This window comes from Heteronotia binoei, chromosome 6, assembly GCF_032191835.1.
Source record: "Heteronotia binoei isolate CCM8104 ecotype False Entrance Well chromosome 6, APGP_CSIRO_Hbin_v1, whole genome shotgun sequence".
Classification (NCBI taxonomy): domain Eukaryota; kingdom Metazoa; phylum Chordata; class Lepidosauria; order Squamata; family Gekkonidae; genus Heteronotia; species Heteronotia binoei.
This window is the reverse complement of record NC_083228.1, coordinates 38,957,108-38,969,177: the sequence shown is the minus strand read 5'-3', so window position 1 is coordinate 38,969,177 and position 12,070 is coordinate 38,957,108. Positions and strand designations below refer to the sequence as shown.

Below are 12,070 nucleotides of genomic sequence, written 5' to 3'. Positions count from 1 at the left end.
TGCCTTTAGACATATTTTTTTAACCAAGAAACGACTGCCCATTCTGGCCTACTATTTTGGTTCTTGTTTTACAAATTACAGAAAGCTGGAGTCAGCTTATCTCAGTATTAAACATCTATATTAGTTCTTTATCCAGGTGATTTCACCAACTGGCTTCTTTCAAGATATTCATCTCCATGTCTCCTAAATCTTGATGTATTTTAAACTATAAGAGCAACAACTAGCCAGAAACACAGTAAAAGGTCATGGGGGCTTTTCTACTTGCCATTCTTGCTGCTGACACTGGAAACATGAATTGCCACAGCAGAGATAAGGTGAAGAACAGCCTTCCACTTTCCATTTCTACTATGGCTACTGCAGTTGTTAACAGCAGACAGAAGGGCAACTTCTCAGTTTTTAGTTGGCTGTTACAACAGTTGCTGTAAGATCAACTCTTGTTTAGTACCAATTTTTAATGCGTTTTTGTTATCTTGTCCTTCAGCATATTTGTTATTTATACAATGTAAAGTTTGTTTTTTGTTGAATGAAAGTTTTTAAAGTAAAAAAAAAACTAATGGAAATGTAGAATCTAATGTTGATTAAAAATACTGAATGAATGCTATATTCCCAAGTTCCTTTATTCCTTAGATAACATGTAAAAAGCACTTTGAGGCTCTGACCTTCAAGGCTTAATTTCAGATGGAAGATCTTTGTAATATGGAACTTCAGGGACAACCACCTTCCATCAGGCCTGACTAATACAGGATGTACTGATATGATATTAATGACTGTAATTGTACAGTCGGGAGTGCCTCTTACCTGATAAAAAGAGCCGTCCTGTGAGCAGACTTGCGAAGATGAGCAGTTCTGACACCGAAACTGCGAAGGAGATTATTTTCTGATCAGATAAGAGGCATCCACAACTGGACACTGATTATCAGTCATTTACTTCCCCCTCCCATACACACACATGTGAGGCTTTTACAGTCAATACAGGTACTACATTGGTCTCAGAGTTAATAGGCAAATTTATTAAACTTCTACTAGACCAATTTCTGTTGGAGATATATACTCTCTCTACAGTTACATAAACATTTTCATCTGTAAAATAAGAAAAAGTAACAAGAATTTAATATGCATAGGTTAGCTTCATGGACCCTACTGTGTGAGCAGAAGGCACTTCCACTCACATGTGGGGTGTATGCATACACACATCTAAATCCTCCCACTCTCCCCTAAAAAAACAAAAAACCTGATTCCAGAGAGAAGAGGCCTCTCTGAAGAGACCCTAATTTCTCTGGAGTCAGCTTCCAAGAGCTGTAGGAGAGGGTGCAGACATGGAGGGAGGAAATTTACAACCCATGCACAAGGGGATATGTAAGCAGAAGCACTTTCTTCATTAGTAGAGGAATCTTTAGATCCAAGACATGGAGAACAACATGTAGGTACGGGTAAAAACGTGTATTGCAAATAGACCCATTGTCACACACAAAAATGCATTTATACAGAAAACAAAAAAGAAATTTAATTTTCAGTGTTACAACCAGTAGAAGCATTGTTTCAGGGTTAAGCCTGGCCATTCTATTTTTAAAAAGCCGATAGTGATCTAGAGGACTATTTTTAGCTCAGTATTGCAAAATGTGCTAAAAAAAGAACATGAACAGACATAACACATATTTAAATGACTTTCTGAAGTAATAATACTTAATGCTGATTATATACTGTAATAAGAACACAGATCTTTTCTTTTAGAGAAAGGTGCAATCCAGCCAAAGATAACTATGTTCAATTTCAACTGATTTCAATTTAAGAGTAAACGTTCTTACTGTACTTTGGCTAACCAGATCTATTGTTTATTTTTAGAACTGTGCAGCTTCCCTTTTACTGATAAATCATGAGCATTTGAAGAGGCAGGGTAAAAACATAAATACGTCACTAACCACACGGTAATGCACTGAAGAAATATAATGTTAGCTATGCCCCAATGCTAATAATAGAATATGAAAAAGTTTAATGAGCACAGAACATTCTAGCTGTTCTGTACATAAACTTACATGTTCTGCATTATTACAGAACTACTGCCATGTTGACTTTGGAAATTACTGGCTTGCCGAATTGTAAGAAGCCGGGGGCTGAATATTCCCTCCTGCAACTATGGCTAAAGTTTAACACAAAGCATAATGTTAATGGTCAAACATTGCCACCTAGATTAGCTGAGCACATATCCTGACTGATGGTGTTTAGCAAACCACAAACTTTAAACAAAATCCTGTTACACAATTATTTCGAACTTGCCTAGGTCGTTCCAAAGTAAAATGGCAGCACTGTTATGTTTGGTACATGTTTTTGGAAATGTATATTGATAAGGATGCTACTTCTTTTAAACATTCAGGTATGGAATGCCCTTCTCACAGCTTCCCAACAGGTACCTAGCCTGCAGATTTAGGTGCTACACTTCCAGCTGATTCCCCCCCCCCCCACACTTTTTTTTTTATTAAATACTGGGCTGTTATAAGTTTTATAGATGTTTTGTGTTTTTTCTTTAAACTGTTTTAATTCAAGTTATATATTTAGTCATTCTGTAAATTTTAGAATGAGAGATGGGGTATAAAATTCCACAAACAAAAATAAAACTACTGAGTCCTTTTGTACCAAAGGTTCCAAAGCACCACTGTTCCTGTTTTTCTTTCTTTTTTTTAACTTTTCGATAAGACTGTAACATTCACAGCATACCATTTACATTCTAACTTTGGGGACCTATTTAAATCAAGGCCTTCTGGTCTGTCCTGAATGCAAACACTAGATAACTTTTTTAATGTAAGAAAAGGCAGGACTCCCTATATTAGATTCTATAAATGTATGGAAGCATACACAGTAAAATGTTATAAATGCACAAAACTACTACTTAAACCCAACAAAAATATATCTTTATTTACATTTTCGCCTCGTAGTCTCCATCTTGTCATGTAGATGAATTCCATAGTGTGATCCTTACCCATGATTTCTCCATTGCATAGTACATCCAACTGAAAAAAGGAGAAAAAAACCAAATACAATAAACCAGAAAATAATCCCAAGTCATAACAACAGTTTCCTGGCAACTTCTGCAACACCTTTTGGAAATGAATTACCAACATTCAAGACAGAGGTGGGGCACCTCCATCCCGAGGGCTGTATGTGGCCCTCGAGGTCACTAGGTGTGGCCCTTGGGGATTGCTGGGCTGAACCGAACCATGTGGCAGCCCCCCTGGGGCCTGGCTGGCCAGCGAGGATCGTGAGGCCCAGCCATGCTGTGCAGCAGCCTCCCCAGGGCCAGGCAGGGATCACAGGGCCCAGATGTACTGTGCGGCAGCCTCCCTGGGGCCTGGCTGGCTGGCCAGAATTGCTGCAGGGCCTGGAAAAGTTACTGTCACAGTTCAGTTTGCACGTGATAATCCCAGATGGTGTGACCTAATATGCTAATATTAGGGGATGTGGTCTAATATGTTACTGAGTTCCTGCTGGGCTTTTTCTACAAAAAAGCCCTGGACCCATGCATTGCCTAGGGCAGCGGGCTGGGGGTGTGTGTGTGTGTGTGTGTGTGTGTGAGATTAGGTTTTCGCCACATGACTTCAAATAGAAAAACAATTATTTGCATTAATTTTGCTGGCCTGAATCATTCTACCTCGGCAGAGCACAGTTTTTAAGTTGATAATCTTTTACGGCCTGTGAATGATGTTATAAATATCCATATGGCCCTTAGCAGAAAAAAGGTTCCCCACCCCTGATTTAAGAGGAAGAGGAAACAGCAGAAAGCGTACCAGTGCCTGTGTACAACTTACCAATGAGATAATGATTGATCATTGTACAGTTGAACAAAAATAAAAACAAAATAGGCTTGATCAGGTCAATTTACATGCTTTTAAATACTTTTATCTTTAATTTCTGACTGTAGATACAAACATTCCTTTTTGAAGGAATTTTATAAGTCATTTTGGGATCTGACCTGTGGCAAACATCCTTGTGCATGTCTTTGGATCAAATGCAGAATGAAGTCAGAATTAAGACTCAGGGAATTAAGACTCTGCTCTCTGAATACACATACACTTTTGTCTTCTGGAATTAGCTCAGGGGGAAAACAATTCTGCAAAATTTTGGAGCCTACTGCAAAAGAAGCCTACTTGGGTGATGTTTATGACATCACTAATGGTGTCCATTCAAATCCCCTTGGAAGGTTTTGAGCCTTTTAAAAACATTCCTATAAGTTTGGCACAATAACTTAACCCAAGGAAGTACTGAAAAAATTAAAATTTCTTCCCTTAACTAACAGCTGTTCACATGCCATGTTTTGCTACAACTGAGAGGTTGACTGTTCTGTGGTGTTTCAAATCTGCTCCCTTGTTCTTCCACTTTCTCATTTTAATTTGAAAGGTCTCAATTCAAGTGATGGGGATAGATGGAAAGACAGATATTCAGGAAGTAAAAGTGCCATTTTAAACAGGTCTACTCAGAATCCTGCTCAGATATATTCTATGGGGCTTACTCCTAGGAAAGCTTTCTTAAGACTGCACTACAAATGACCCCAGCGTTATGAAAACGTTGGAGCTGCAATCCTATGCACTGTTTCATTTAGCAGCACAGTATCTATATTATGTGGTTACAGCTGAGGATATTAACCAATGAGAATCTCTTTTCAGACCTCCGGAAGATTTTGAGATGATGGCAAAAGTGCATCAAAAAAGTTCCAAAGGCCTATGAGACACCACATAAATTAATATGGGGGGTTATTATGGAGCCAAGATATCACGCATATATGACTGTGTTGCTTGTGTTATGAACAATAACAACCAAATTCCATATTTAGATTTTTTTTTCAATTATGACATTGGAGCTGCAATCCCATGGATACTTATGGTGGCAAGCAAGTCCTCAGTCACACCACTGACTTCTGAGTAAATATGCATATGATGTACAGTTAACTCCACATTCCATCTTCAGCATTAGAGGCCAACTACTACTTGTACAGCTGAACCTTTACAATGAAAACCATTACACAAAGGAGTCTACAACCTTTCAGTTGTTATCTTCATACCTCATAAGAACTCGGAAGCTTTAATTTTAAGCTTAGAAACTTCTTGATAGTTCCTACGGTCACCCGTGTAGAACACCGGATGAATTTCTTCATCAATCCCTAACAGAAAAGAAACAAACACTGTAAACTCAGACACATATTTTAAACATAAGGTCTCAATTGGCTGGACCCCAAAACCTTGTACTGAAAAACAAACTTGTGTTGTTTGATGTCATTAGTGTGATGAGAAAATGGGGCCAAAGCTCAATGATGGAGCACATGTGCTACATGTGAAAGGTCTCAATTTGTGGCTTCTCTAGCTAAAGGATTTCAAATAACAGAGCTAAGAAATGACATTGGAGACCTCACACAGCTGCTTCCTGAGAGTAGACAACATTGGGCAATATAGACAAACAGTAAAATGGATTAAGTAGGAACCTGAAAATTTTGGGGCAGTTTCTGATGTTCGTATGATAAGACATCAGTATTTATGAAAATTCTGCAAATTCAACTCATTCAAGTAGATTCATGCTAAACTTTACAGACAAGCTGATTCACAAGCGAGCCATTTAATAGAAAGCAAACCTAACAATGTAATTAATGGAACAAAAATCTAAACTATGTATTCAATGACTCATAGTTTAAAATGAAGGGTTGCTGAAGAGTTGTAGAATGTGGGGCAAATTCAAATGAACAAATGGTGAGGCTGACTTTGCTTAATATTTCTCCTTCTAGCTCCTGCCCCAGACATTTTTCTCTGTGCCAGGTCTGAGAGTGGAAATGAATTAGGATGGGGGAAAACTGGCCTAGGAAGAGGGGCTGCAAGGAGAAAACAAGAGAAAGGGGAAAGAGAAGATGATGATGATATTGGATTTATATTCCGCCCTCCACTCTGAATTTCAGAGTCTCAGAGCGGCTCACAATCTCCTTTATCTTCCTCCCCCACAACAGACACCCTGTGAGATGGGTGGGGCTGAGAGGGCTCTCACAGCAGCTGTCCTTTCAAGGACAACCTCTGCCTGAGCTACAGCTGACCCAAGGCCATTCCAGAAGGTGCAAGTGGAGAAGTGGGGAATCAAATCCAATTCTCTCAGATAAGAGTCCGCACACTTAACTACTACACCAAACTGGCTTTCAAAGAGATGAGCTGAGAAGCTCTTTCATGCACACTACTTTTCTGTATGAAATCACCCCCATACTCTGCCTCTACTCAGTAGGAACCATTTTTAAGACACAGATCCATTGTTGTAACACAGAGACCCCCAACTTGCTAAGCCTATGAGCACATTTGACTTTTAAGAAAGGTCAGTGGATGCCACCATGAAATGGTTCTCACAGGGGGGTGGTGGATATAATAAAATATTGGGAGCCTCCCAACATTTTGTGGATGCTTCAAGCCAAGAATGCTCTCATGATGGAGACTGCTGCTTCCAAACTGGCACACAGAGATGTAAAGTTGATGTCTCCTGGTTCTTCTGAAGCCTTCCATCACCACAGAGAGGGAAGAAACTGAGACTGGCTGTTTGCTTTGAGGAAGTAATACCATTCAGTCTCAGTTTCCAAAAAAGGGTAAATTTGCTTCTTGTGGAACCACAGAGAGAGACTGGTTTGAAAGAAAGTATGTGTTTATTGCTAGTTGAAGGCCCAAAGGATACCTCAGATGAACTCAGTGTACTGCTAGTCAGCTCATATATAGTGACCCAAAACATCCCTGTTTTTATATGTTCCATTCAAAAACTATTAGATTTTATCCTCAAGACTCAAAAAGACAATGGGTGCTAGGATTACATGATTTGCTGCTGTGATGTCAAATTTGGCCTTAGGTTGCCTGTGGTTTTGGAGGAGCATAAAGATACAGAAAATTAGAATAGCAAGCAGTAACATACTTAGAAAGTTGGTATCATAAACCTTTAAAAAATGCTGCATTATCCAAACTCACTTTTACTACATTATCTCCAGATTGTCCATTGTTACGTAAGCAATCCAAACAGATAGCAATCTGAGGGTCACTCCTGTGATAGTCTTTTTCTTGATTTTCATCTCCATCTTCCTCATCTTTGGGATTTTCAGATTTTGGATTCCCTTCTGGAAAAAAATTAAACGTTTATTCATACACCACATATTTTAGCTTATGTACCAAAATCTCAGTTGTCGCATATTCAGTTAAATCAGTGAGAGAATACCAAATAATGAGGATATGTAAGTCAACAATACAGCTCTCATAATAGTATTTATTTATTTTAGTAGATTTATATTCCACCCTTTCCCATGACAGGATAGTACACAATCCTGGAAATGGGAAACCAGGGTAGTTAACAGTTGCGCTGATACATTCTTTAACTGCTATGCTATGGTAAAAGGACAGAATTTGCTCTAATGATGGGGTGGTCAAACTTGCTTAGTGTAAGCGCCATATAGAATAAACGTCAGGTGTTCGAGAGCTGCAAGACATGATCGTGGCTGGACTTGCTCTGGGCTGCCAGCTCCTGAGATGCTGACAATACCTAATTCCAATTCACTGTAAAATTATATATTATGAGAGAGAGAGAGAGAGAGAGAGAAAATCAGGCAAGAATAAAAGCAGACAAGCACAACATCTAATTTATTTCTATTTTTAACTGGTCTTTGATGGTAATAAATGGAACTACGTAACTAGAACTATTTGTTTCCTGAAATGTTTTTGGCAAGCATTCTCTAGGTCCTCAACTGGAAACAAATTAGAAAGAGAGAGAGAGAGAGAGAGAGAACAGATGGGGAGGGAAGAGGGAGGGAGAGGTAGAAAGAAAGCAACTAACTTCAAATGTATTCTCCAAGTCACTGGCTTGGCTTGGATAAGAGATTTAAAGAGACAAATGCCTTCTCCACACCAGCTGATGGGGCAGTAGGGGATTTGAGAGCCACAAAATATGTGTGAGAGTCGCATGTGGTCATCCTTGCTCTAAGACCTGGAAGCAGCACCAAATTCTGAATCACCAACCAATAAATACATATTAAATGAGCATGTTTCTGAAAAGCAGGAATTTCTTAGTAAATGTCCAGTGTATGTATTTAAGGGATTTATAAGCCCTGCTCAAATCCCCCAAGCAGAATTGTTTTGCAAGTGTCTGGGTTCCACCTCATGTATTATGTGTAGATAGCTTGTAAGAAAAGGAAATGTTTTTGTCTATTTAGAATGTTCAGCAATTAATAGTAAAGAGTCTAGAAGCACCTTTAAGACTAACAAATTTTACTGTAGCATACGTTTTCGAGAAACACAGCTCTCTTTGTCAAATCCATCTGACAAAGACAGCTGTGTTTCTCATCTGATGAAGAGAGCTGTGTTTCTCGAAAGCTTATGCTACAATAAAATTTGTTAGTCTTAGTTAGTGCTATTGGACTCTTTACAGTTTTGCAGCAACAGACTACCATGGCTAACTTCTAAAGTTAACAGTTAGAAGCAACCTTTAGTAATGGAATATCCTGCTTGACTTCTTAAAATTATAAGCAAACTTCCAGTACATAGCAGAACATAGCCTTTCAGGACTACCTATGAGAAACTCCAGAATTTTTTAACAGTACTAACAGCTCTATGTAACTGAATGCAATAGGTTAGTTAGTTAATTAGATTTATATCCTGCCCTCTCCACTGGTTTCTGAAATTATGTCCTTTGTTAACTCAGTTACAAGGATGAATACAATCACAACTCTTAAAAATATAAAAATGGATAAAAAGATTACAGATCTACAAAGAGAAGTACAATTGAAGACAACTTTGTCAAACAGTTTCAAAAATGCACATGACACCCAGAAAATAAATACATTTCCACAAATGAACAGATTACTTAGATAATTGGCTTATAAATGGTTATTCTATAATTGTCTAGTAACAACAACCACCACCACCTTTAATGGCATACCAAATTGTCCAGTAAGAAATTGGTGTTACTAATTTCTGTTTCCTGCACAAGTTTAAAATCTTTTAAACTATTTAATTTAATTTTTACTTCTGTTACACAATCCTAACATTATCTTAATATATACTTCAGATTTAAACTTCCAAGTTCAGGATAACCTGTCACCAACAAAGAGACCTGCACGCTATAGCAGGATACTTTGTGGAAGTTTTGTAAATGGCCGAGCTATACAAATCTGAAGTAGCTATCTAATTGTGTAACACTCTGAAAATCAAGCCTTGGATTCAGTGGGAGCTCACAGGAGCACAGCTCCTGAACCTTTCTGAGAGTTCCACCTCCTCCTTCTGAGAGTTCCACCTCCTTGTCCATTGAATAGTAGGTGCAGTTGCATAACAATCCCTGGATGTGCTCCACCACCTATTTTTCTACAAAATGACCCCTGCTGAAAATCATTGCCTAATGTACAAAAATACTTCAGATATAAATCGAAGATTCTGCCTGAGGACCAGATTTTTTGGTGGGTGGGGGGAGCGGGGAGTCAAACCTCTAGTGACAGGTATACCTTGAAGTTTTGCACTATGTTTTTGGTTTAGGATTTTCATCTATCATTTTTGAAGGCATAGGATGAATACTGCAATCCAGCATATAATTTACACTTTGCCTTCAGATAACTATGCACATCTCAACTCTCATGGGAATAGAACTATGTTTACAGCTGCCACTGCAATAACTAGTGCTTATGTGGGACTGTGACACAAGAGCAGTATAAATTGCTCTCACGTTCCCTTTTAAAGAGGTAATGAAGGGGGAGGAGAAGGGGTGGACTTTGAGGAAGGAAGTGCGAAATTATTTGCACTGCTGAAACACTCTAACAGAAGCTGAGATAGCCACTAAAATATTACTCTTATCAGACAAGGTTTTAGATGACAGGCACAAATGTGGAACTATGGAGCACATGTCTGCATATTTAAACATACAATGCTCACTGATTTCAGAGAACATCACTGGCAAGATGCCATTAAACCATCAACAGCAGATTAAGGGCCCACTAGATGTAGTAGGCATCCTTTTGATCACAGGGGTATCAGTGCCTTTGAAAACTGATTTAAAAATGCTGTGATGGCCCAAATCAAGCTCACAGCACAGCAGGTTGTTGTGTTCTTGGCCCTTTATCCCCGCCATGTATCTTTTCAAGTGTCAAAGCAGTTTCAGGTGTATGTATGGCCAACTTGGGGAAGAAAGAAGCGCATCTCAGTCTGCTACACTGTGGGCCCAATTAAGAGTGGCCCTTGCAACATTTTCAGATCATTTAAGATGGTGGTGGCTTCCCCGTGGTGGACACAAGGATGTCATCATGTCTAGTTTGGCTCAAAGGCCAGACAATTGAAAAACAGGAAGAATAGCTGAGTGTATCATGTTTATGATTTTTTTAAGGGCTAATCCAGTCCTATGTTAATATTTTGCCATCTGTAAACTGCCTGGAGAGATTTCAGCCCAAAAAAAAAAAAGGCACATGCAGAAGATAGCAGAAATAGAAATGTTCAGGTGTTTTTCAGACAGTTGCAGAACCTGTGAGTAGGGTATTACATTATTGCCTGCTTGCATTCATGAGATTGTCTTCTCTAAACTCTACACAGGTGATAAATTCCAATGAAAATGTATGTACTCCATGCAAACATTCCCAAGTCAACTACTTGGATCTTAGACAATATAACTAGACAAAACATTAACAGCAGCATAAGGTATTTACAATATAACTTTACTGAGGATTTCTTGCAAGCAGGAGAGCTCTGTATACACCCTGCAGTGCACAGGAACCAAAGAAACCTTTAGATTAGATAACTCAAAGTAATTTTGTATCCTACTGCAACATCATATATAATAATATATGTACATAATATATACATCATGTATAATAATAAATAGCATAGTACTATAATGTAACAAACTGCTTCAAGAGTTAAGTTGAACAAATATCGTTGAACACGAAGACACAATTTTGCATACATTTACTGTATATATATATATATATACACACACACACAACTACCGTATATCAATTCTGCCATGAAAATATAATGAACATTATCAAAATGTTGTTACATTATCAAAAATGATGTAACTACCTTCTCCATTTGCTTGAGGTTTGTTTTTCCTCCAGAAGTCAGCCTCATGTTGTAGTTCTTCTAGTTAGCAAAATAAAAAGGGTGATATTTCAAATCAATAATGCTGGACTACCAACAAAATTGCAGGAGGGAAAATGGCAAATCTAGTTAAGAAAGTTTGTTTTTTTTTTAAACTTACGTTCTCGAAGTCCTGGTACCAACTTAAATATAATTTCCTCTAATGTATTATCCAGCCTTTAAAAGAGAAGATATTTTAAGAAGTCAAAAAACTGATTATTGAAAATATGGTAGATTTTAAAAGAAACACTTATTTTTGGACTGCTGTTCTTACTGCTTAATTCAAATATCTTAATATATGGGATGAAAATATCAGACTGCTTTTGAGTCAACAGTAAAGATAGGGTATAGATATTTTAACAAATAAATTCCATAATATGCTACACAGTACTTTATATGCTTAGTTATACGTTACTCCTGTTTTATTGTTAAAGCAGAAAAAAAGTTTAGGTTTCGTAGGAAAGCAATTATTGCATATATTTCAAAGACAGAAAAGACACATTTTTCTATGTTTTAAAATTTTTACAGATATTTTACATTTTTATCCTCACCTGCTCGTGAATGCACAGAACATTTCTTGCACAAGTGGGGTTACCTATATTAATTATTACTTCTTCCTGCTGCCCCTGTACCATATCACATTCTGTTCCTGGAGTACAAGAATGTTCAGCAGTGGCTTTTCAGAGTGAACTGGGGGCTGCAGCAGGACAAGGGAGGTGGGAAAGCCAGTTTCTAGGAGCAGTGCTCTACCCATGGTTCACTGGATCTAAGCCAAAATCTACTGTCTGTCCTGTCAGCTTATATGTATGGAACTACTATACTAGCTTTATCCTAAGGCACTGCCCAAACACAAGAGAGCACGCTAGGGATGAGTCACTTCAACTCCATTTGATTTTAATGATATCAGATAGTATTCATGGTCAGCTGGTAATGTTATCTATAAATATGTTTCCATACAGGCGGAG

At 38.1% G+C, this 12,070-nt stretch overlaps 1 protein-coding gene across 4 annotated transcripts in view; it reads right to left on the bottom strand.

The window, feature by feature from the left end:
* PCGF5 (polycomb group ring finger 5) overlaps positions 1–12,070 on the bottom strand; it is a 48,791-nt gene that overhangs the window by 2,300 nt on the left and 34,421 nt on the right. For 3 of the 4 annotated variants that reach the window (XM_060241308.1, XM_060241306.1, XM_060241307.1), the window contains exons 4-9: positions 11,227–11,282; positions 11,049–11,108; positions 6,969–7,114; positions 5,051–5,149; positions 2,916–3,005; positions 799–858 (exon numbers count right to left, since the gene is read on the bottom strand). In XM_060241308.1, coding sequence (XP_060097291.1) covers positions 799–858; positions 2,916–3,005; positions 5,051–5,149; positions 6,969–7,114; positions 11,049–11,108; positions 11,227–11,282 — 511 coding nt within the window. The remainder of the gene's footprint in view (positions 1–798; positions 859–2,915; positions 3,006–5,050; positions 5,150–6,968; positions 7,115–11,048; positions 11,109–11,226; positions 11,283–12,070) is intronic. The other variant, XM_060241309.1, reaches the window with a different exon arrangement.